The sequence below is a fragment of the Corvus brachyrhynchos genome, unplaced genomic scaffold (genome assembly GCF_000691975.1).
Source record: "Corvus brachyrhynchos isolate BGI_N302 unplaced genomic scaffold, ASM69197v1 scaffold253, whole genome shotgun sequence".
NCBI classification, from domain to species: domain Eukaryota; kingdom Metazoa; phylum Chordata; class Aves; order Passeriformes; family Corvidae; genus Corvus; species Corvus brachyrhynchos.
The window spans coordinates 950,747-976,881 of NW_008237231.1; the positions used below are offsets into that span (position 1 = coordinate 950,747).

A 26,135-nucleotide genomic window follows, 5' to 3' on the forward strand; every position below is an offset into this window, starting at 1 on the left:
ACCGCTTCCCTCCCCCGTTCACCGCCCGGCGGTGGGAGAGAAGTTTTGCCCCTCTGAATGCGGGACGCTTTATGGAAAGACCTTGCGGCGTAAGGAAATTTGGAGACGCTGAGTGGTTTGCGCATTTGGGGGCTTTTAGTTGATTTTTACAATTTTTTAATTAATTTTTTTTTTTTCTAACTGCAATCCATGGCACTCTCTTCTTCCCTGCCGCCCCTTCATCCCCCTTACATGGTCATTGTGTATTGAAGTTACACTTGCTCTGAGTTTACTCCAGGATTGATGTCTTTGATGTTTCCCTTTGTCCTCACCGTTCCTGCTTTTCTTACAATTTCCTTTAAAATCGCTAAAAGAGAGTAGCGAAAGTGTATGTCAGAATGGGGGCGGTGGGGGGGAGGGAAGAACACCACCTTTGTCCCAATTCAATCAACTCAACAGTCAGATCACAACAAGCTGGTTTTTTTGTGACAAAGGCATTTGAAACAAAGGAGCCATTTTAGAAACTGAAAGAAATTTATTTTGTGGCTTGCATGCTTTAGTAAATCCAGGTTTTCATTCTTTTCTCTTCTGCTCCCCGCTGCCCTCCTCCTCCACTTCCCATTATTCTGATTTATCCTAAAATGAAGTAGAATAGAAAAAACAGCATTTCTAAAATCCTGCATCATCCCTGTGCTCTAGAACAAGCTTACTGATTGCCTTCTGTTTCAAACGTTTCATTGCACATTTTTAAAGAATGTTATTTTGTACTGGTAGGTCAATGAATAGTTGAATCAGTTGAGTGTGATAAGAACATCTCATCTGCCCAGGAACAGAACAGCAAAAGCCTCATTATGTGTAGTAATTTGGTAGGTGTTGCACACTTATATCTATTTAGCAAAGTGCAGATTCAGGTGAGATTTACTGATTCTTAGGAGAGCCTGCTTTTCTCTGACTGTCTTAAAAAATGTGGGCCACTGCGTTACCAAACCGAACAGGTGGAGCTGCATCTAGAAATATCCTTTGACTTGTTCAGTTCTCATAATCTGCATATCATTTTAAGCAATATTTCAACTAAAACTAATGCAAAACTACATTGCTGTAGCAATTGACTTATCATCAAGGCTAATAGAAGCTTGGAGACAGGAAGCCTATGATTTTCAGGAGTGAAATCATGTGACAGCATCAGATGCTGTATGTATCACTCTAAACAGAAAATGGGCTGAAGATATTTCCAGGAAAGCACGAAACAATGGAAAAATCGTGCAACGGAATGCATTTAACTTTCCTACTGGCTCACTGATACACAGTAAAACATGTTCTGCTAGTGTAAAAACCTGCTGTGGCTGAGCATGTAACCAAAGTGTCTCCGAATCCTTAGCCTGCTCAAGTTTTGAGACAGGGCTTTATTAACCATGGGACAGCATCACATAACCTTCAGTGACATGTGTGAACCCAAGAATTTCCTGTGATCAAACATCTTCCTGTTGCTCTTGACAGGAAATTGGAGCCCTCTGAGCTAAACTATACTTAAGTGGTAAACTTCAGGGCTATGCTGCATTAAGTGGTTATTTTGTTATCTATCATCTTCCCTGCGCAAACAGACTTGGTGCTGGCTGTGGGGAAAATGTTGTTGCACAAATACTGGCATACGTAGGGCTCTAGTCTGCTGCTAGTATTTAAATAATTTTGTATTTTAAAGTTGTGCAGAGAATCTGTACTTGCGGTTAAGCTGTGATCAAGTATAAACCAATTTAAACAAAAATTATGTTCAGTTGTACAGTCAGGGCATTATAACTATACAGAGCCAGGCAAGCTTTATTTTTCCCAAGGGGTCATTTGAAGTGTTAGCAGAAAATTGCAAGAAGAACAAGCTTGGGTTGCCTGGAGATAAAATCTTGTTGGATTTAATGCCCTCTGGCTCATAAGACTACTTCTTTTTTTATTTTTTTTTTTAATGAACATCTGCTCAGCTTTCTTGATTGGAAAGCTTCTTTCATTTGACATTCCTTTTAAATCCTTTGCTTGGTAATGCAGGGCAAAGGACAGCATGAAATATGTTAGTCTCCTTGAATACAAGCTTTGGGAAGGAAGCCTGAAAAGTAAACTCTAGAGCAGGGCTTGCTGGAATACTGAGAAGGAAGCCATGTGGTGAGATTCCAAACAGGAAAGAAGGATGAAGTCAAGAAAAATAAATTAAAAATGAGAGTGGTGTAAAGAGATGTGCAGAATGTTTGTGGTAGTTCAGGACTGTGACTATGGTTCAGGCTTAGCATCCTCAGCATCCATCTAACGTGATACAGGCTTAGCCACGTAACTGAGTTCGAGTGCTGAGCAGTGCTGTACTGCAGGATTTGCCAAGCCTGAGACGGAGGTGGAAATTTTGCTTGTTCCTGCCAGGCAGTGGAAAGGGAAGTATGACAGCAGAAGGTGTGGGAGCAGCTTCCCGAGTCACTACTTAGTGGTACGTGGGACTGCGTGAGCATTCCTTTTCAAGGCAAAGCAAGCATTTTGGTGACAAATTGACCTGTCTGACTTTGCCTTGAGACAAATTATGGATATGTTTACACTAGTGATTTGGCTTGCATCCGGCTTAAGTATCTGACACATCCTCCAAAGACCTTCTCCGGTTGCCTTGCAGTGGTTCAGGTCTCAGAGCAGCCTGGCTGCAAGAGATCTGAACTCTCCCATTGAAACTACACCAGGACTTCTGCTTTGGGAGTGTTCCCATTCAATTACTGAGCCTTGCATGAAAGATATTAGTTTCTTTAAGGTACCTCTCAGCTGTAGTCTAGTGAACAGTTCTCATCCACTTTAGCATAAAACCAATGAAGAGCCCCACACCAACTTCATCAGCTTCAAATGTTTCTGGCAGTTTGTTCTGGAGTGCAGTAGCCTACTCCTCTGCAAAATGTGAGCATTTTCCCAGCTTTCTGTTACAGCTGAGAGGCCCTTCAAGAAGATAGTTTCTAGCCCTTACAGTAGTTATAGTACCTGAGTGAAATGGAGGGATTTGGCATAGTGTTTTTACCTCATCCTATTCTGTCTGCAGATCTGCAGACTGAGCACTCTTTTCTGGTTCAGACTGATACAGCCACAGACATCAAAAAGAACCTGGGGAACAGGAGTAATATAGCAGGTATGAAGACTGGAATTGAAAACAATTAACAGTATAAGCAGGTGAAATTGTAACTTGTTAGAGAAAGGTTAGGAGGTGCAGTATACTGTGGTCCTCAGGACTGTGTCCATAGCAAACTATGTGCCTGTGAGTTCTTCCCTCTCTTGTAGGAAATTACTTCACAGGCATTTTTAGTCTAAATATAGATGTCTACCCTCATGTTTTTGAAGCAAACCTCCCAGCTTCTTCACCTTTCTTTGCGGGCTCATCTTGGAGTACCTGAAAATAAGTAGGTGAAAATGTTTTGGGAGCACACCAACTGCAACCTGGCATTCAGAACCAGGGACCAGGTTGGGGCTACTCCAGCATCTGCATAGGGTGCTTGTTTAAAAACAAACAGCTTCTCCCCATCCTATGTAGTTTCAATTTCAAGTGCTTGGCAGCAGCATTTCTGTTGGTTGGTGCTCTGCACTGATGTAGCTGGAGCTTCTGTAGTAGCTATGTATTTTGCTTTCCCAGGGAAGGATACTCAGGTAAATTAAGGGACAAGACCAAAGCCAAAAGAATTGGTTATACAAAGTCCCATCTCCACAGCTCTCTGTATCATCCTGCTACCTTGGCCATGGTTAACTAATGTTTTCTGATGGTGCATTTGGAGGAAAGGCAGTTTCTGCAAAGAAGGCTTATTTAGGACTATGTGCAGTTGGCTATCAATTTCACAGACATAGGAGTTATTCCTTTATATATATATATACACCATCTGCCATTTAAGCCCATATTTTATGCCTGTGCCCATGTCTTGTCTGCCAAAAATGAATCAGTAAGTTTCCTAGGACCCCAAAATTGATACTATTGGGAATTGCTCAGTTGAGCAAGGGCTTCTGGGCCTAGTTACAGATAGCACTAATAATGAACAGAAGCTTTCCAATTATTTTTCTTTTTTTTTTTTTTTTTTTTCAGTATTCTTATTCATATATTTGAAAAATAGAATTAAATCCCTACCTTTTATTGTCTTCCAGGATGACTTGGGTGTTGAGACTTGTCCATGGCGTAGCGACAATTTGTTACTACACCAATAATACTTGCACAGTCATGTGGGTGTGTAGGTGATAAAAGTTGGGTCCCTTAGTACAAAGCTGTCCTGTGGTCATGGAAACTATAGTCCTCTTCTGGCAGGCAGTTATAAGAGCAAGTCTCTTACTCCTTCTCCCACTCTGCTCTCACAAAGCTATATCCATATCAACATTGGCTTGGATGTGTGCCATCAAACAGGTTGTTCTCTGAAACACTAAAATCAATGTGGAGTTTGTTAATTTTGGACTTGCTAGGCCCTCACGCTGTCAGTGTTAAAGCAGCCTGAGGAGAACAGATGGGCTGAAGGAGGAAAAAAGGAGTTCTTGCTGAACTGAGTGAGCAAGGGAAAGAAATGGTGGTGCTCCCAGAAGATGACATGGAAAGCAGGACATACCATAAGCACAAATTAGGAGAATGCCACACAACCTACTCCCAACTTTTTCAAGTAGGACTACAACAATATCTCCAGTGGTCTGAGATAGTCATGTTCTTCTTTGAACGTTCTTTGTCCTGACCAACAGGTGCTATGTTGGTATAGGTTACCATCTCAAGGATAAGATCAGTTCATATTACTGAATTATTATGGGTGTATCTGCTACAAGGGTTCTGGAAACTTGTTTAATTTATTTCCTTTTAGAAGTTTTTCTATCACTTTACACTTATGAGGTAAAGAGTAAGACTATAAAAAATAAAAGTATGCCCACTTTTCTAAGTAGAAGGAGACTCTGAAGGAAGAAGATTTTCAGTGTTGCAGTGTGTTAGGAGTAAATGCATTATGGCAATCCTGTCAATCATCCTGTGCTAGTCTGTCTTCCTCTCTGCTCCACTTTGTTCCTCTTCCCTTGGAATGTTGTTGCAGGAACAGTTTTCAATGGTCTTCATGTTTCTTCTTTGTCTTTTCTTTCCACGTTGTCTTCTCCCCTCTTTCCAGTTTTCTACTTCAAATCTTTGCCAGCATCCTTTTCTGTCTGAGACTGGGCACCTGAAAGAAAGTAAAGGTCTGGTTGAACCAAGCAGGAAGTGACAGAGGGAAGAAGAGCACCACAGCACCTTGCACTTCCCTTGTCACTCAGGTTTTTTTCCTACTTGATTGAGAAAATACATTTTGTGCAATTGCCACATAAGACTGGTTCCTATGCCATGCTTGAAAGTGTGTTTCATAAGTCTTGCTTACCAGCTGGTGTAAGTTTATTGACCTTCAAACCATTCTTTCCATCTTTACCTTTTACCTCTTCATCACCTTTTGCTCTTACTTTGTCGTGTTAGTGTGGTGTTTGTGTTTCTGTATCCCTCCTTTCTATGAATGTCCCTGTCACCAAACTCCATCATAGCTTTCTTTCTCCACTGCTTATAGAAGCAGTGTTTGACGGATGCTACTTGGAGGTATCTTAAGCTACAGAAAGGTGAAGGGAGTCTTAGTGCAGTCATTTTTACAGTTCTTCACAGCTCTTGTTAATGGAGATAAAAATTTGGTAAAATACTCGTGACTCTTCCAAGTTGAACTGATAGTTGCTGGTACATAGGCCTGTCTGGACAACAGATTTGGATAGATGCCCTAGAGTGATTTTTTTTTTTTTTTTTAAATTTTTTTATTGGTTTTTTTTTTACTGTGTTGCCATTCAAAACTTTTCCCTAAAGAAGGGCTTAAACCTGGTTCAACCAGAGCATGGAGTTTGCAATACATATTAAAGAAACTTAAGAAAACTTTCTGGTTTCTGTGATAAAATAGATTATTTCTTCCACTTCTCCTCACACAGACATTGGTAAAACTAGAGCGATCTATCCTGCACATGTCCTTCTGGGCAGCAAATGCATAACCAGAGCTTCCAACAAGGTCATGTACTTGGAGTTGTCCTGATTTCCTACCTCCTGGGATGCAGAACATCTCACTGAGCAGCAACCAGGAGATTAAACTGTAGACCACGAAGTTTGCAAAGTAACTGCAGTGGGATTTTAGATCCTCCCATCTGCTGAATAAGATTGTTCTTTATTTATTGTGGTCCCTCTGCAGGCTGCAGGAGTGCAGGCAGCAAACAGCTGGTGCATAATACTTCCTATAGGATGCTTATGGTTTCACAAGTGTGGTGCTCCATAACATCATCTAACTGGCTTAGTGCATGGGAGGTCATCATTCTTGAATCCCTTCTTAGTCAAATTGCAGATGGAAATGCAGAAACTCTAATGGATCCTACTTGCTCTACTCTTGCATGTCTGTCTCTCAGAGCTCTGTGGAAAAGTTGTCACTTCCATGCCAAAGTAATGTGTTGAAATGATGGGAAAATGGCACTACATGGAGCAATTTTCTGTTAGATCACTATGATTTGTTTCTGATCTTCACCAGGTTCCTGGGTAAGTAAATTGATTTATGCTCCTCTAGCCTGAAAGCTGAGTTTGGCTATTGTCCTGACACCTCTGGTATCCTTGTCTTAACTTTTTTGGAGGGAAAGGGTCAGTTAACAAACTAAATCTCAGTCCTTAGTTTTACATGCTTTCAGGCTGGTACTTGATGTGAGGTTGTATTAATCTGATGGGTAAGTTAGCTCTGCTTGGTCCAAGCAAATATAACAGACGTTGGAAAAGTAGGGGAATGGATAGAACAAGAATCTCTGGTGTAAATCTATTGACATTGCAGATCTGTATGTAACCTGTTGATAGGATGATGTTTCCTCCCCACAAAGAAGGAATTGATAGGGCCGTAAAGGAAATCTAGACTTCAGTTTATTTTGATGGCAAAGGAATACTTCATCTTTGCATTTTAACTTGTGCCCTCCACTCATCTCTAGGCAATGGAGTGGAAACCAAGAAGGGAGGGAGAGCAAAAGCACATCAGTCATTCACTTTTAGAAATAGTAATTTTGGGGTTTTTTCCATGAAACTTCTGCAGTAATTAGTCTGGAAGGTAGCCAGGCAGCCTCTTTGGATTTGATGCACCTAGCCTTGTATGATTTATTCTAAACTTGAAGGATTTTTGCTACGAAGTGTGATGTTTTATTTAGAACAGACTTCCTTGCAATACAAGCTGTTGTACAGTGTGTCTGGAAACAGAGCAAGTGGGCCAGAAACATCCCACTGCAAACCATGTAGACCCACGTGAGCCACCCAGATGAAGCTGCTGTTCTCCCGGGTGAACTCATCAGTGGTCCAGTGACAGTTCATGAGAAGTGACTAAAAATTATGCCTTTTTCTAATGTGTGAAGGAGGGCAGTGGAGGAGGTTGCTGTACATTGAAGACGGTTTTCAAGAATGAGAACTTCATTTTTACCTGGTATGTCATTTATTCAGTCCCCTTCTGGATAAAACACACTTTCTTCAATATGTAAAGTGAGCTTGTTAAGAATGGACAAACTGTAGACAGAGACAAGACTTGGGTACTTTAATTCCTGTTGAATTTAGGCATGTGATTACCTTTCTAGAAGTTTGTGGTATTCTAGGTTGTGAAGAGCTTCCTCTATTTTTTAGCTTCGTATATTATTAGAAATATAATGTACCCAGCAAAGTCTTCACCAGTGACCTGAAGTGACTTCATATAGGTTTGTCCTCTACATCTTTCAACCTTGTAATAGAGCAGAGCTAATAGAAATTGGTAAAAGTAGATTATCGTCACAGATCCATGTGCAAAGTGTATCTGTATGCATGAACATCTCCTTTGTTGAGTTTGTAGGATTTAGCTTGCTTCGAATAGTCAGGTAGAGAATCATTGCCTTTTTCTTTTGAAGGGCAGAGATTGACAATGAAAGGTGGAGATGCTTCTACTATGCTGAGTTTTGGTTTGGTTTTGTCTTCATCAAACTGTGAGTTATCACTGAGCAAAAATCTGCAGAGGAATTACAGCATGTAGGATGAACTGAGTGGCGTTAGAGGTAACTTGCCATGTGAGATTTGAGAAGTTAGTTTTCTTGAACCCAAATACAATCCTATGTGACTGTCTCTTATGAGACTTGTAAGACCCTCTTGATCTTTCCTTACGTTGGTAATGCTTTTAAGAGGCAGTAATGGACTGAAATGCTAAGTTAGAACTACAAAATTAGAGACTTTCAAAGCACTGTTCTGTAGCTTGAGAGAAGCTGGGGGTTTTGTGCTCTCTGTCTCCCCAACTCTGCTGTGATTTTAACCTTTTATTCAGGGCTCTTTTTCTTTTTATTGCTTAATTGTGTGGTATGTGCTCATGCTCACAGGACTAAAATTCAGTTAAATTTTTCTTCATATCTAGCCTTGCCCTCACTCTCCTAGTGAAATACAGAAATGCAAAATGTCAATGTGTGATGGTGATTAGAAGTGGAAAAATCTTATTACCTGTGACCGTGTGACTGAAGTCAAGTCTTGCTTATTAGTGTCATCGATCATGTGTGACATTTTGTTCCAAGATTTTCTTCTAAAGAATGCTTGACGCTGACTACAGCCTCATCTTGGGCTACATGGAAATGAAAATACCCTTCTCTACTGAGATGGGAAACTGAGCTCACACAAGCATTTCCCAGGATGTCCTCTGAGTTGGAGAGGTCTGAGCAGTGTTCTTGCTATAACATTCAAAGACCAATAAATGATTATGCTGTAACTGAGATGGCTGAAGATCCTCTGTTTTTACTAGTTTGTTTAATACACTTGAAGTGACTTTTATGCCACCTTTGCACATGAATGCAAGATGGAAGATGCAAGTAGGTATGTGTCTATTCCATGGGATAGCTGGATAAACAATGCTTGCTTAGAATTAGAGTGGCTTGCCAAACTGGAGTCCTAGAGTTGTTTGGGTTTATTTGTATTTGGGTTTTTTGTGTGTTGTGCTGATATTGGCATGACTCTTGTAGACTCTTGTTCTTGAATTGTAAGACCATAATAAGACTTGTTTGTGGTCAAATTTCATGGTGGAGGCTTTTGGTGGGAGTGGTGGTGAGAGATGAGAGAGGGAATGATTTTGTTCCATCCTAAAGCTAAGCTTGTTTCTTGGAAAACATTGCAAAGTATATAGGAATTTATTGAGAAGCAGGTAGCTCTCAAACTGATAAAATAGCAGGGACTTGAGCACCCTGTCAGCTGTATCTCTATAGCACCATAGTACTAAGGGTATTTGGATATAATGCAGGATGTTTGAGATCGCCCCATGGGAGTGACTGTGGGGGAAGCAGAGACTCAAAGGCTGGAAGGGACCTCAGACTATCTCTGACCCAACTTCCTGCCCACAACAGGGTCAGCTTTCAAGTCAGGCTTCTCAGAGCTTCATTCAGTTGGGGCTTGAAACCTCAAAGTCTCTCTGGGCAACCTGTGCCACTGTCTGACTGTCCTCTTGGGAAGAAATTTTTGCCTCGTATCCAGACTGAACCACTCCTGTTTAAGTTTTGCCTGTTGTTTTTCCCCCTCCTGTCTTGCACTGCTGTAAAGAGTCCATCTCTTGACCTTTCAGTGACATCCCTCTAGGCACTGGAGGTGCTGTTGTGCCCCTTCAAAGCTATCCCAGCCTGGAGCTGAACAAACTCATCTCCCCCAGCCTCACCCCCATCATCTCAGTGGTCTCTGCTTAACTCTATTCAATTTTTTGGTGTCTTTTGTGTATTGCTGGGGCCCCAAACTAGGCAGTGTCTAAATATGGCCCAGAGTGCTGAGTAGAGGAAGATAATCTCTTCCCTCAATCTACTTACTGGCTCTGCTTGTGTTTATACAGCCCAGAGTGCTGTTGTCTGTCTTTGCATCCTGCTGGCTTCCAGCCAGCTTGCTATCCTCCAGGACCTCAAGGGACATTTCATAATTTGTATCAGCTATTCTTCCCCTTTCTAATTCTAGTTATCTCAGATTGGTGTTCGAGACACAGAAGCATTAACATTCCCATCAGCAAAAGAAAAAGGAATACACAGTAGCAAAACACTTTCGGTGACATAAGGCTCAAGCCTATTGTCCCTCAAAAATAAGTAAATGTAGGCTTTTGAGGTGAATGAGGAGTAGATGCCAACCCAGGATACCACTGGAAAGAAAAGTGGCAACCTGAAATCAACTTCATGGTGGTGGCATTCAGAAGAAAGTACTTTAAAACTGCAACAACTGAACTTAAAAATAAATTACTTGGTTTCGGGTTTTTTTGGTAATCTAATGATACATGTAAACAAAAGATATTATATTATATATATCCAGTATTATATCCAGCCTGCTCACATTTATGTTTCTGATTTATTTTTTTCTTCAGCAAACCTAATCTTTCTTTATAATTGGAATATACATTTTAAAGTGTTTGCAATATACCAGGTTGCAAATACCCATTAGCTTGCAAAACAAAAATTGTGAAGGAAACTACCTTGGGTTTATATTTTATTCTGAAAGTATGGTGCTTTATATTAAATAACACAACTTTTCCCTGCAGCTGTATCTGCAGTTTTATTGAAGACAAACAAAGCAAAGCCTCAGCTTTAGATAAAGAAGTGATGTTTAAGGCTTACTCTTGTTTTCTTTAAGCCTCCAGCAACTGTTAACCTTTCAGATTGAAGCATGTCTTGCTATACTACTAAAAAGATCATAGTCACAAGAAATTCAAATAGCTGGTGTTTATTTAAGGAAAGCTTGTTTTATATTTTCAGACAGATCTTGCAAGAGGTCTTTTGCTGTTCTATGTGATTATAGTAGTACTGCTTTTCTTCCAAGAAAAGCTGTGGTTAGTTTTAGGAGGGGAAACTGCTGTCTAGTTTAAAATAAAGTGGATGAAACAATTGGCAGTGGATGGGTACGTGGGTGTGTTGTTGGAGGGAGTAGGAAGCTGCTTTGTGGAAGTGATGTAGTATGTGATAAAGTCCTGCAAGCTGAAAACTTGAGCGTATGGGAAATCCAAACTTGATCCTCACCCCATCATTCTCAATATAGAGGCTTAGAACATGAATGAGTCTCTTCCTGTCAAAGAGCATTCAAAGGTGCCCTTCAAACATTGAGTCTAGAGGCTTCTGTAGTTGCAGGTTCAGTTAACTTCTACGAAGTTAATGGAAAATTGCTAACGAAGTCAAATCTACTTGTCTTTAGACTTATTTCAGCCGCATGACTTAAAATCAGGAAAGGCTGACAAACTGACCACAGAAGAAGAGAAGTATCTTGAGGGTTCCTTAGTGAGAAACTGCGTGTATAGCATGAAGCTGGAACATTTTCTTAAGCCGTAAAACAACCCACAGCTACAAGTTCATGTGAGTGAAACCATGTAAAAGCACAAACTCAGGCTCTGAGCAGTGGGTGGGTGCTGGGGCAAACTGGCTGCTCCCCAGCACTTGCTGTCTCTGGGTGTCCTGCTGTTGAGTCTTCAGAATTTTGTATTTCAGTCTCTCCAAATCCATAACTGCTGTCAGCTCCTCAACTGAATTGTACAATTGTTGTGCCCTTTCTTTCAGCAAACTCATAAACATTTATCAACAAGATTATCACTTGTTGATGAGAATCTTTTTTCTCATGTGTCTTTCTTTCCTACAAGTGGACCTTGAAAGCCTTCCTGATCTGCAGACATCCAACTTGCTGAGGAAGGTCTTTCTTAAAGAAAACAGGAGGCTGGAAGTCAAGCCCTTCTCCCTGAATAAAAATGAATGTGTGGCTTTTTGGTTTGGGTTGGGTTTTTTCTAAGCACACTTAATGGCAAGTGAGTTTTTGGGTAAATTCTGAATTGCTGATAGAACATACCATTCTAAGCTAGGGCTGTTCTTCCTGTTCACTGAGATGCTAGAACAACCTCACTGGAAGTAAAGTTTCATCTATGAGAAGTCTATTACATTTTGAGATAAAAAGACATTGGCAGAAATTAGGTCTTCTGGCTTTACAGGTTTATGAATAGTTGAACTTAGCTGTAAATTCTAGTAACAATCTTTTTAAAGAGTTTAAATACCATTTTCTTCACAGAAAATCTTTACTGAACTCCACTAGAGGATCACTTAAGGAGGTATATGGAAATAGAGAATGCTGCCCTCCAGTCCTACTTGTTTAAAGATGACTGTAAATTCTCACCTTCTGATTCAGCTTCTCAGTCTAGCCTGGATGTAAATAGCTTAATGCCATGTGTACGTGTGTGTTCACAGAAGTGAATTGTTGCAAGAACTGGAGAGCATGGCATTGCTTTCTATCTCTGTACTTAGCAGGTGACAGCATTTAGAAAGGCTGTGTTCCACACACAAAAATTAAACTTTTTACCTTATGAACCAAGACAGCAGCATAGATACCCTGTACTTTTGTTTGAGTTGGAAGTCTTGCCTGTAGATCTTGAAGCCCTCTTGTTAACAGAGTCAGGTGGAAGTTGATTGCTTTGTGCCCCTGTGGAGGAAACTGCTTTTGAGGCCATGGCCTTCCTATGGACCCAGTTATTAGCTGGGACTGTACTGTAGGGAGCTGGCTGTTGAACTTGCAGGGTGAGCACGTTCTCTCCAAGTTGAAGAGCTTTGATACTGACTTCTATGGCATCAGGTCTTCAGCTGTAAAGTTTCTTTCTATAGACTTCCCCACATACATTTTAATTAAAAGGGAGAGAGAGCAAGGAAAATTTATTCTTGTAATTTCAAGTGTGGGCTTTTGAAGACATCCAAAATAGGCGCTTTTAACCACTTGTCATGCTTGTTGTGTCACTTAGCTTTTCTTTTTTTTTTCAATCAACTACCTTCCTTTGAGTTTAGCTTTTTGCATAGAAGACAAGTGTCTCTGAAGAGCTACAGAGATGCTCTAATTTTTAATGAGCATTCAAAACAAATTTATAATTTATAATTGTCTGTAGCTGGTAACTATTATTGAAGAGATAGTATCTTGAAGCTCCTACCGTGCCATGCTTGTATGAGCCATTTCTGAAGGTGCAGGAAGTGGAACTTCTCTTCCCTTTAAAGCAGTAATAACGAAGCAGCATAATTTTCAGCAAGGACCTTGGTCAGAATCAAGAAGGAGCTGACCTCAGAGGCTGAGACTAGCATTTTTAGAGGGGGTTGATTTGACAGCTTCTGGCACTTCTGGCGTGTTCCTTACACTGATGCCCTTATGGGTCAAATTTTGTGGTGGAACTTCCTTTGTTCAAGTTGATGTTAAAACGCTGAGACTCAGCTGTGAGAATCTTTCACAAACTGTATCTTTTAAAAACAGCAAATTATTAGACTGGAGAAGGGGAGCAGGTTACATCCCCTCCAGTTTTTGCCTATCTTCTGTACTCGCTGTCGTAGAAGACCTATCAAAAGCTATAGCAGGAAGTGTTTGGAGCCTGCCTCTTGTGTTCATTAATGAACCAGAGTTAGCATCTCTCTGCCCTTGCAAGCAGGTGTCACTGCAGCCAGCACCAATTACAGCTGTATTCAGAGGACAGCAACATGATTCAGCCAGTCAAAAACAATATAAATGAAGGAAGCTTTCACAGTTCAGGGATTATATATTTTTAGCAAGCTGTATGTGATGTAACCCAACAAGATAGCTGTATTTTTCTGAACTTAAATGCTTGTTCTGTTCTTGTCAGCAGGCAATAGCACAATATAAAACTTGCAAGTTACAAAGAGGAAAGAATATGAGAACATGATAGGGCAAGAAGATTTTTATTCTATCAGTGCTGATACATCCTGCAGAAGAAAACAGGTTTGAGGTTCTCTAGATTTATAAATTTGTGACAAAAGAAGTCAGACTTCTTAAGGCCTTCAGCACTTTTCAACATGCAGTGCTAAGGAAAAATGGGGTCTTAAATGATTTTTTAATGAAAGAACTTTCATTCAGGCCTTTGTGTGTGGTTTGTACTAGTACAGAGCTCAAAAGCATGGTCTTGTTCCCTTTAAGTGTTGGATTAAGTTGTCCCAATAACAGACATGTGTAGCAGTGTCCCATTTTCTGGCAGCAAGTAAAAAAGTTTTAATGCCTTTTACAGGACATGAAGTACAGTAATTTGAAAAGTCTGCATCTTTTAGTCAAATACCACTTGTATGTGCATACTTAATTTTAGAAACTTAAAGTAAAGAGGTGGTGACTGGGGAGAGTCTACAGTACGTAGACAGGGTTATATTTATGAAATTTCTTCACGAGTTCTTCCTGTTCTCCTCTGCTGGAACTCTCATGAACATTAATGAACATTAATGAACATTAACTGTAGGACACTAGATCACAGAACCAATGGGCAGCCCGGTCAACTGTATTTTAAGAACTCTGAATTAAAGAAGTGTTTGGGCAACACTCTCAGGCACATGGTGTGACTCTTGGGGTGTCCTGAGCAGGGCCAGGAGTTAGACCCGATAATCCTTCTAGGTCCCTTCCAACTCTGCATATTTTACTGTTCTGTGGTATGTAGCATGCAAATTATGGTGAAGAGAGGACTTCCAACAGCAGAGTGAACTGAATGTCTCTTGAAGCTGCCACTTGGGAGCTGCTGTGAGCCAGACAGGTGTTCAAAGAACACAAGTGTTTGAAAATGTCTAGGTACTTCTTCAAGCCTTGTCACTTATTTCTGTATTCTCATTCAAGTTTTTTACTTCTCTGAAAAAACACACAGGTAGTATAGTCTGGTCAAAGTATGTGCTCAGGCTGAAGTGTGAACACCTTATTTTTCATTTTGTTTTTATTTACATGAGATTTTTTCTTAACGTATTTCCCTTGTATTTCCATGGGTGTTTGTTTCAAGAGCAATTTTAAAAAACTGAAGTATCACCTTTTTTTTCTATCAGTAAATAAGTCTCAATTCTATTTCTACAGCACTAATATCACCTGTGAAGAAGAGGTCATCAGTGATCAATATATTACAGCTCTAGAAACACCAACCAAACCATCACCATGAAACACTTCCTGAGGTAACTGTTCTGTATTTTCTCAAAAGTGTTGAATTATCCTAATTACTTTTATGCTGCAGTGAGCTAAGTGGTTTAGCTGTTACAAGTATTACAGAAGGTGTAAACTAGTTTATACTAGACTGCTTCCCATTCACCTAGATTTCACTATTTAATTAAAGCTATTTTAATTTAAATTTTCCTTTGCAGTTCTTTTTAGAAGCAAAGAATGTAGGAACTGTCTTGTGGGATTGGAGCAGTGATGTATCAAATCAGTAGTGCCTGATATGTCAGGGGAAAATAGAAGAAGTAGTAATATAGAGCAGAGCTTGAAAAACATCGGGTTTTTTCCATCCTGCTCTTGTCCACTCTCTGGATTTTTGGAGTGTTGTTTGTGAAAGCAGAGAAGCTTGCTGAAGATGTGCAAGTGTTTTTGAAGCTGATTATGTTCAATTTTCAGGAGAAATGTTAATTACTTGCTCCTATATATGGGTTGCAGTTGTTTCCCTATAAACCAGGGATAGAATGGGGGACTTGCAGACAACAGATGTAAGGTGCAGAAAGCCCATGTTGCATTTGTTCTGTAGTTAGTGGAGGGATTTGAACACTTCTCAAAACTAATGCAGATCAAGAGCTTGATTTGTGTATAAACCAAAGAAATCATATTCCGTCTGTATGGGAGGAATCTTTTCAAGAGGACTGAAACATATGCTTCTGTATAGAGCATCTGTCACTATATTTTTCTCCCTTTTTAGACTGCTTGTAGGAAAGAATCTTAAACACTATGCATATCAGCATCATTACCTTTAGGCTGATCATCTGTAATGGTTTTGTTGCAAAGACAGACATGGCTTAAGCATTTCTGTGGAGTGTTTGGGCCAGCTTCCCCAGGTATCTTGAACCAGCTGCAAAAGGACTCTGTAAGCAGGACATAGACCAGAAGTATAAAGCAACTATTTGTTTCCTAACATCCACAAAACATAGCCAAGGTTGAATTGAGCCTTAATTTAAACATTGGTGTGCTCACCACCTGATAGGCACCAGCCAGGAGGGAAAGAATTGATCCTTGCAGCTCTGTGCCCCAGGTCCTGGGTGGTCCCAGGTCTTCCACCAATTCCATTGGGGCTGGTCCAGTGACCTGAAAGTTCACAAGTAGCCTGACTAGCATCCTTCGCTGCTTTTTCCCTTTACAATTTTGTAATCTCATGTCAGAGCCTTTCTTCTGGAATCCTCCTAATTATTTCCTTCTCAACAGTCCTGTCTCTATAATTTTTACCTTTTTTCTCTGTACAGACTTGTTCAGCAGCCTGACCCAAGGTCACAAATTGATGCCATATGGGATTTGGTTCATGAGTCCTTCGTAAAGTGGACTCTACCATCCTGTGAGAGGAGCTAGAACCTCTGGCTGGGATCACAGAGGGTGTTACAGCTTGCCCCCATAATGGTCTGGTATTTTCTGAACATGAAGTAACTTTACTCCCTCCTGATGGAGAAGCTGAGTTGTTGACAAGTTTGAAGCTGCAGCTCTCTTCCTGTTAAACTACTTGTTCTGCTCACCTTCCGCTCTCCTGGCCCCTTGATGATTTTTCCATGTTGGAGGAAGAGTGCTATTTTGAATATGTGGGCTCCTGAGGCTATCATGGAGAAACTACCCTCTACTTCTCTTCATGTTATTCTCGAAGTCAGTGAATCCTAAAAGATTTGAAAAGTCTTGGTGGTGCTAGATTCTCTTAAATAGTCAAGGTGGATCTTCTGAAAAACAGTTGCTTATCTAAACAGGACAGTCTAGGACTTTGTTATAGAAAGTCCAGTATTCCAAATGGTGAACAGAAAGTTGGATTAAGGGATGGGGGGGAGGAGAGTACAGAGCACCAAAAATATGAACACAGTGTTGAAATAGAAAAGCTATTTCTGTTTGCTTACAAGCATCTGGATTCTCTTATATTATGTTAATCCTTTGACATGAATTGGTAAGGGTACAATCCTCCCCATATTTTGTAAATATAGAAGAAAACCAGAGAGATTAAGAAGCAAAAATCCTCCAAGAAAAGCACTTACTGGGGATAATGAGTTCTGCTCTATGTGTTGCAACCTGCAGTCACAGGTTTGTGTGATGGGGAATAAGGCAGTGAAGTGTGGAACTGCAGGGACATATATGTGCAAGACAAGGATACTAAGCCTTCCAGCTTGGAAATCAGTTGGAAAATAAACAAGTTAACGTATATTGTGTCCCCATGTTTATCTGTTACCAATAGCAGCACCACCTGGGAGCTTAAATCATCCTTAACTGTTTTTGAAGATCAAAAGCATGGCTGAAATGTAGAATTCTGGTGGCAGGGACTGCTCAGTGGCACAGTGTTCTCCTTGTTGCACAACGTGGAACAGACCCCAGAGTAGCTGATGCTGATGGCATAGATTATCTTTGTGTTTAAAACCAATGAGTTAAGTCTGCACAAACTGCAAGTCATTTTGTTGATTGCAACATGGAAAATGCTATAAAACAGATGGTGAGAGGAACAGGGCTTTCATCTCTGAAGTTATGATAACCTTGACTTTGCTTTCTAAGTAGTGACAGTACTTTACCTGTAGCAACTTCATGCAGCAGATATTCACCTGGAGACCCAAGGAGAACTTTGAAGAGTGGATTTCAAATCCATCTTGCTGTAAGTGTTTAGTGAGGTTGAGAGACAGCTCTGGAAATCATCAAGTCCTATCCCATCGCTCAAAGCAGGGTCAGCTATGGCAGGTTGCTCAGGGCTGCATCCAGACACATTTTGAGCACCTCCAAGGATGGAGATTCTGCAGCCTACCTGAAAAACCTGTTCCATTTCTTTAGAATCATAGAATTCCTTAGGTTGGAAAAGACTTTTAAGATCATTCAATCCAACCATTAACTCAGCACAGTCAAGTCTGCCACTAAACCATGTCACCTGAATGCCACATCTATGCTTCCTTTAAATATCTCCAGGGATGGTGATTTCACCACCTCCCTGGGCAGCCTGTTCCAATGCTTGACGATTCTTTTTGTGAAGAAATTTTAAATAATTTTCAATCTAAACCTTCCCTGGCACAACATGAAGCTGTTTTCTCTTGTCTTGGGAGAACTACACCCTCCTTTCAGGTGGTTGTAGAGAGCGATGAGTTTCCCCCCCTGAGCCTCCTTTTCTCCAGGCTAAACACCCCCAGCTCCCTCAGCTGCTCCTCCCAGGACTTGTGCTCCAGACCCTTCCCCAGCTCCGCTGCCCTTCTCTGGACACGCTCCAGCCCCTCAATGTCTTTCTGGCAGTGAGGGGCCCAGAACTGAACACAGGATTGGCGGTGTGGCCTCAGCAGTGCCGAGTACAGGGGGACGGTCACTGCCCTGGTCCTGCTGGCCACACCATTGCTGATCCAGGCCAGGATGCCATTGGCCTTCTTGGCCACCTGGGCACAGCTGGATCATGTTCAGCTGCTGTTGACCAGCACCCCCAGGTCCTTTTCCACCAGGCAGCTTTCCAGGCCCTCCCCCCAGCCTGTAGCACTGCCTGGGGTTGTTGTGACCCCGGTGCAGGACCTGGCACTTGGCCTTGTTGAACCTCACACAACTGGCCCTGGAGGGATCTACCTCTAACAGATCATCACTCCCACCCAACTTGGTTGGAGAAGGAGTCTGTCTGTTAAACAGTCTAGTAGTTGGAGTAGCTCTAAATCCCTAAATTTAGACTCTTATGCTCATATTTCCAATTCAAGGTGATGTCCAAATGAAAATAGCTGGTTTAGGTTTCTTTTCTTTTCCAGAAAGGAAACCGAAACCAGCTTGCTCTGATATGAATTATTTCTGACATCTGAAATATTACTTATGAAAAAATAAAGCTGTTTCTCAGTTAAATACTTAATCTTTCAGGGCTTTCTCTTTTTGTTGTAAAGGGGTTCTGAGGAATCTGTCAACAACACTTCTACTTTGACTGTAACTTATCTTAAACATCTGAAATAATAACTTGAAAAAACAACTCTAGTAGACCCTTAGGTTTTTTTCAGTAAATCCTAGAAATCTGACATCTTTTCTTGATCTACTGCAAAGCAGACTGTAAGCACTAGCAGATTTTAAGTGTACTGGAGTCATATCAGATAAAATGAAAATCACATCAGCAAAGAGCAAGAACAGTGAATGTGTGGAAAGCTGCTGTTAAAATCTATTCTTATGTCTTCCCCAGTTGCCACGGTGAGTTGCTCCCATGTCTAAATGGGGAGATAAGGTGGATTTCAGTTGTCAAGTCTGCCAAGGCACAGAATGAAAGCAATTTCTTGTATTTTAAAGGAGGTAACAGCAGGTCTGACTATGGCAGAAATGGTGACTGCTACCTCATTTCTTGGTTGACCTTGTATACACACTGTAAATTATGCACATAAACCAAAGATAGTCAAGTTAATGAGCAGGGTTGTATCACTTGCTTACTCACCCATTTGGACAACTTATCAGCCATGACTTGTGTGTCCTTGACTTCTCAAACTGTAATCAGAATTCTCAGAAAGGAAATACTGATATGTACTGTACTCTCTTCTGAGATGAGTATGTCCTTCAGGAAAAATAACAATCTTTAGTATCCATAGGACCTAAAACAGGACACAAAGGAAAGAAAATGATGTGTAAGTATGCTCAGTGACTTGTGACTTTTGTTTCATTCTTTTAAAAGAGGGGCTTTAGGGGTGTGCGTTTTTTTGGTTTGGTTTGGGGTTGGTTTTGGGTTTGTTTTGTGTTTGGGGTTCTTCTGGTAGGGGTGGCTTTTTGGTTTGGGTTTTTTTTTTTGTTTTAGGGGTTTGCTTGCTTTCCCCCCAGTTTTAAGTCCAGTAACTAGCATTGAATATCTAGTTGAAATTTTTCATTTTATCCAGAGTACCTATGTTTGTTACTAGCTCTGAAAATACTAAAATTCTGAAATTACTGAGGGAGGGAATAAGCACCTTTTATTTTATTAGTTTCAAAAGTGTTGCACAGTAATTAATCCCTACATCCCTTCAGGAAGTACTTTGTGTTGCATTATACATACACCTTGCTGTTTAGGTGAACAGATCACACAGGAAAGAGCTTCACAGAAATTCTGGGCAACTTTGGAAAGTTTTGTTCAATTTTGCTTCTGACAGTTTACCATGGAGAAGGTTGTTTAGGGCCAGTCACCTTTAAATAAAAAGCCAGTTTCCATGAAAATGTGATGTCATACTGTCATTGGAGAGAGATGTAAGTTCTAATAGCCATCTCATGTGCCATTTCCATCACACTGTCCCAGCATCAGCTGGGCTAGTTGAGGGCAAACCTGGAAATGCCTTGTTGAAAACCACTCATGTCCTTCCCTTTGCAGTGTTGGGGTGAGAAACAACGTGCTCAGAGCTCTCTGCTGGTCACTGCCACGTGCTTGCTTTCCCCAGGCAGAGCAGCACATGCTGTGGAAAATAGAAGTACTGTCACTGCTGCAGCAGTACTCTTATTTTGTGCTGGTTTTGGCTCTAAATTGCTCTGTGTCTTGCAAGGATCTGAACAATTGTAGAAACCCCTTTCTTTGTCCTTTTTGTCATGGAAGAGAGCTCTCCAGAATCTCTTCTGAGCCCCATTATTGCTGATAGAGATTGTTTGCTTGATTGGGTTTGTCATACAGCATCCTTGGCAAGGGAACCAAATGTTGATTTGACATCTTATTATGCAGTTTTTTCTTTGTTTTACTTGAATAAATGTTCATATGAGCTGTTTTAATGCATGTATAAACACAAATATGCAGCTCTTTACAGCTGCTTGGAATACAGGAGAAGGAACTTGGATTGAAATAGGAAAGAGTAAAGTGTGAGTTTCTGAGGAATGCTTTCATTCCTGGAATACTTCTGTTCTTAAACCTCACCTCAGGATCTGAAATAATGCGGAACATGACCACATAAACTATTTTCTGTGCTGAGAAACCTGCACAGGCAAGCAGGTGGGGAAAAACCCACGGAACAAACAAAAAACAAGAATAACAAACCAAAGAAAAAAAACCACGGAGGAGACTAAGTGGAGAGGAGGTTTGGAAGTTAGCTCTGAAACAAACCAGAAATTAGTGCTGCTGTGCCACAGTCAAACATGTGGCTCATGCTGTGCTTTTGGGGGTTCCCATTCCTGATACACTGTGTTTTGTTCTAAAGTGCATAGGGGCTAGCATAAAACTTGTCTTGCATAATCACTGGTGTGCTTTTATTACAGGATTTCTGCAAGCAAGAATTCCCTTTTATAAACAGCTTGTGATACTTTTTATGTCTATCGTGTTACAAATGGAAGGTTTCAACAATTGTAAGCTTGAGATGGATGAGTAGTAGAAAACTGAAGGTACCCACAAAGGCTAACTTTCTTCTATAAGCTACCTAGTCAAAATTAGTGTGTGTTTGGTTTATTAGTAATAGCTGCTAAGCATATTTTAGTGAATCACAGGAGGAGTGATTGTGTGTTGTAGCGTCATGTTTTTAGTAGATTAATTTTTATTAATCTTTGTGCAAACCACAGCCAAAGCAGAGCTTTAGTGGAGAAAGTGGTTGCAATTATGTGGTCACAGCTCTATCCCATTTGGAGTCTTCCCTTCAATTTGCAAATCTGTCCTTGAGCTAAGGCAAAAATATGTAATTCAAATGCACCTGATACCTTCCCTCCTCTAAGCCCCCAAAACTTATCCACAACATGCAGTATTCAATTATCCACAATATAGTAATCAAAATGTTTTTTAATGAAATGGGTTGTCATGTTTCAGCATTGGAGGCAACTAAGTATAGGCATGAACTTTCTTAAAGGACATGTGGTTTTTACAGGAGCTATCTTGCTCACTAGAAGGAAATCTTACATGGACTGTTAACATGACTTTAAGTGAGTCTTTCCTCTCATCTTCCATATAAATGGGCTCTCTGTATTTTTTTGCTTTAAAAGAGACCTTACATTCGGAAACAAAGCAGACTGAAAGAAAGCAACTCTAATTCCTACTACAAATCTATGATGAAAACTCAGGACTTTGTTTTACCATACTCCACCTTTCAATTTGGTGTTTTCCTGTGCCTTTAGCCTGACTACAGAGCTGAGTTGTGCTGAGGAAACTAAGGAATGGCTATAGATTATATTTGAATTCTTCACGGATGTGGCACTACTCAGATCTGTGAAGGTTGATACCAGATGTCTACTGGAAAACCAAAATGCCCAATGTTAGCCTATGGGGTTTTCCAAGCCACTATTAAAGGCTGCAGTTGAAGGTATTTGTTAACTTTATCTGAGATTGATTATTTGATATACTTATATCCCAAGGCCAGTTGGATGGGGTTTTGAGCAACTTGGTCTGGTGGAAGGTGTCCCTGCCCATGACTGGGGGGTTTGGAACAAGATGATCTTTAAGGTCCCTTCCAGCCCAAATCATTCTGTGTTGATTCTATTACTCTATTTCTGACTGTTGGAAAATTAAAAAATGGCTGCTTGCCTGATGATGGCCTTGCCTCCTGGTACTTGGTGCTGTTCTCAATATTGAAGGTGATAACCTGCTGTGAAGCACAAGTTAGCTCCTCACAGTAGTGTGTTCTGGCACTTGAACAGATCTCATCTTGAGTCAGGGATGAGGGAGTACCCAAATACTTTGATGTTAGCACCTGAAACTTCTTTTTTTGTCTAAAACTTGATTCCATCATGGGACTGATTCCCCATTCTTTAGGTGTCAACTTATATCTAAAATAGAGGCTTCCTGTTGCATAAAACCAAGGAGGCTTGCCTGCATGCAGGCATTTGGGAGTACTAAGTGAATTACCTAAAAGTGTGAAGATAAAGTGGATGCTTTTAAAGCATTTTAAATACTTGTGTGGATGCTTTCCATTTAGACATAAAATGTCTTTAGTTCCCATAGCTTAATCCCCCTTCAAAGATGATTAAGCTGAAGGTAACATAAAGCAGATTAAACTCCTGTGTGGACATTAACACGCATTAATTCATCTTCCCTTCCTTGAACATCCTTCTACACCATGCCCTTCAGGAAGTTTTTAGCAAGTGATGGAGCTCTTCAAGCTTTACATACATACATATACGTATTTATAACTGATTTGAGTATCTGGAATTCAGTATTTTGAAATAATCACTGCAGTCTATTGAAAAGGATAATAGATTCTCCTAAGAAATAACTGTCCTTTGAAAGCATCAACAGCAGAAAATAATTGGCTAATGACGAATATTCATACACACAGGCTTAGAACATAATGGACCAAACTATTTGTGAATATTTATTGGCAAGCTAGCATATCAAAGTTGTATTGATGTTTTCCTATAATATAATCACAGAATATGATCACAGAGAGGTTGAGATTGGAAGACACATGTGGAGGTCATCTACTCCATCCCCCTGTTCTAGCAGAACCACTTGTAACCAAGGACCAGGCCCAAATGGCAATGTTCCTACTGTTAGTTCTTCGCAATTTGTCTTTTATGGGATGTGTTTCTGAACCCAGGGACTGTGGATGGATCCATGTGCACCCCAGGAGGTTGACAGATAGTTGGGTAACATGGCAGGATCTGTGCCATCATAGCCAGAAAAACAAGAAAGATAAAATATTTCCAAATAAGTTGTTTCCCATAAAAAGTATGGGTTTGGGGTGTGTTGTGTAATTGGGGTAGCAGTATGTGGGCTTTGGTAGCAGCTGTAATGCTAATCAAGTTTAAAATAGAGTGTTTCTCATGTACGTGGGCTTTTGTAGGATCCCAGCTGAACCTGGGAGGGACCTTAGCAGGCCTCTGGTCCAACCTCCTTCTCACAGCAGGGTTAGCACTGAGGCCAGACTGGGCTACTTGAGGCTTCTTCCAGTCAAGGATTAAAAAACTGAGGAAGGAGACTTCACAGCCTCTCTGGGCAGCCTGTGCCACTACCTGACTGTCCTCGAGGGGAAAAAGCTTCTCTTCACCAAGCTGATTCTCTTGTGTTTCAGCTTAGGACTATTGTCCCTTGTCTACTGGCCCTGCACTGTCAAGAGCCCAGCTCTGTTTCCTCCAAGATCTTCCCACAGGCAGTGGGGGCTGCTGTTAGATCCCCTGTCTCTGCTTCAGGTGGAACAAGCCCATCTCTCCCAGCCTCTCCTCACAGGTTTCTGCTCCAGCCCTACCATCTCCACTGAAATACATCCAGTTTGTCGAAGTCTGTCTTCTGTTGCTGAGGCTCAAAACTAGTTGCAGTAGCTAAATAAAGGCTTTCTTGGCTTACTGTCAGTTCTATACTTTGAGAAATTGTGCAGCATCAGTGCTGTGTAACAGCTGATCTTGGGAAGAACTGGCAATCCTCAGGACAGGTCCTTAAGCACCTTTTCTTTTGAAAGGGAGGAAGCTTTGATTGCGTTAATTTTCATTCTTGGGGACCTGACATGAATGCTCTCAGCATGTCAAGTTTGTCAGGATAACTAACTACTCTTCTTGGAGCAGATGGTTGCTGAGGCAAAACTAAGCTGGGGTGTAGTGTCTTCTTGGATTCTCAGCATCCATCGTATCAGGGTGAGCTGTACTGCCTGCTCATGTAGTCCTGTTTCCCCAAAGCATCGGTAGGAACTATACAGTCTTCTATGTTAAGAGGGCAAAGAGTTTTCTATAAGTACTCTTTTGAAACCTCTGGAGTTTACTTATTCTGTGCTTGTAGTTGTGGTGCTTTCTGTGTGGGTTGTTTCGTTGGCTGATACTGAAAAGCGCCATTTAACATTTACTGGCATAAATGTTTGTAGTGTGTTTGCTGCTTTTGCTCTAAAGGTGCCCTTAGGCAATGGGAGTTTGGGGTGAGGAAGTCTTTTCTGTTTGGGTGGTTAACAGGTTGAAATAAACTCTGCTCCAGACTCTTATTTTCAGTCTTCCTCTTTTGCCAGGATGTTTGTCCAGGTATGCCTGTACTTCTACTGCAAATGCTTGTGGCGCTGCCTGAAATTTGTGGTCAGGAAACTAACAGGTCAATGTGAATTGCAAAGGATCTGTTACAATACCAAACCTGGAGCTGCCAGAACTATGAAAATAGGTAACTGCAAAATATTTAGTTCTGCACACCTTTGTAACTTTCTGCGTGTGCTAAAAATAGCATGCCATTGTTATCAGGAGTAAGTTGTTAAATTGATCCAATGTCAAAATGCTCGTCTGACATGATGCTTTCAAATACTGTTCCCTTACAGAGGCATCCCTGAAAGGTTCAAAAAGCAAGGTGAGTGAAAGATCTTGTTATTCACCTTTTCTATTGTGTCCTGTGCTGTTGGTTTGTTCAGTCTGCTCTTTGCTCACCCCAAAAAATCACTTTAAGATTTGATATGATTTTACATTAAAACCATTTTCCACTGAAGAGGGTCTTGTGTCTGCAATAGCAGTTGATCTTGCAAAGTCAGGTAGAGTGTCCTGTGTTCCAGGGACAGGCCCACCGTGGCAAGGATGGAATCAAGGGAAAAATTTGCCATGGTGGAGATGATGAGAGTGAAGTGTTGTAATCTATGGTTCTTGGCTTGATTCCTCATCCTGTCTTAGAATATCTGTAATCTGCAGTCAGTCACTTGCAAACTTAGAAGAAAAAAGTAAGTTTTTGTCTGGAAAGGAACTTTCCCAACTTTGTTCCCTCCTTTCCTTTTAAATGCATTAATGGGGACAAGCCTCTCTCACTTCATCCTTTTACTGTACTAGTGGTTATGCTAATCTAAATTCTTCTCTAAGGCATTTGTGTATATGTTAAGTAGCATCTTTCAGCCTTTAAATTCTGTCACAAGAGTCAGTGATGTTGAAAAGCTTACCTCAGCATTAGCAAAAATGATGTCATGGAGCTCTTAGTTCAGCATAGTACTTCCAAATGTATTTCTAGCACAAACAGAAAGGCAGAATCTTATTTAAAAGCTTGCATTTAAGCAAGTCTGTAGTTCTGAGACAAAGCACAAGAAAGTTGAACCTCTTAAATTTTCAGATGGCATGTTGGTTTTTGAATACTGAACTTCCAGGGGCATTTCTACAAATAGCAATTATGTGTGAAAGAAAGGAAGGAATGTTTTGCTGTGTTACTGCAACATGTGGAGAGAGGGAATGTCAAATGAAGGCTAGAAATTCCAGTGTAATTAGGGGGATGGTCTGAAGCTGCTTCTTGATCTGCACTGAGGCCTTTGATCATCTTCACTGACAGCTACCACAGAAATGCAATAAACTGACTACAAGGGCCAAGAGACTCAAGTTCTTATGGGGCAAGTGCTCTGAAATGAGTCAGTAGGGTTGAATAGTTTGGAAAGATACG

The 26,135-nt window shown here is 40.8% G+C and overlaps 1 protein-coding gene across 3 annotated transcripts in view; it reads left to right on the plus strand.

Moving 5' to 3' along the window:
* Nucleotides 1-21: 21 nt before the first annotated feature.
* Nucleotides 22-26,135, plus strand: part of ELMOD1 (ELMO domain containing 1) — a 43,117-nt gene continuing 17,003 nt past the window's right edge. The window contains exons 1-4 of one of the 3 annotated variants that reach the window (XM_017729515.1): nt 22-89; nt 14,819-14,913; nt 24,748-24,893; nt 25,045-25,073. In XM_017729515.1, the coding sequence (XP_017585004.1) occupies nt 14,897-14,913; nt 24,748-24,893; nt 25,045-25,073 (192 nt within the window). In that variant the 5' untranslated portion in view covers nt 22-89; nt 14,819-14,896. Of the gene's footprint in view, nt 90-14,818; nt 14,914-21,094; nt 21,218-24,747; nt 24,894-25,044; nt 25,074-26,135 lie in introns of those variants that run through there. The other 2 variants (XM_008630117.2, XM_017729516.1) reach the window with 2 other exon arrangements.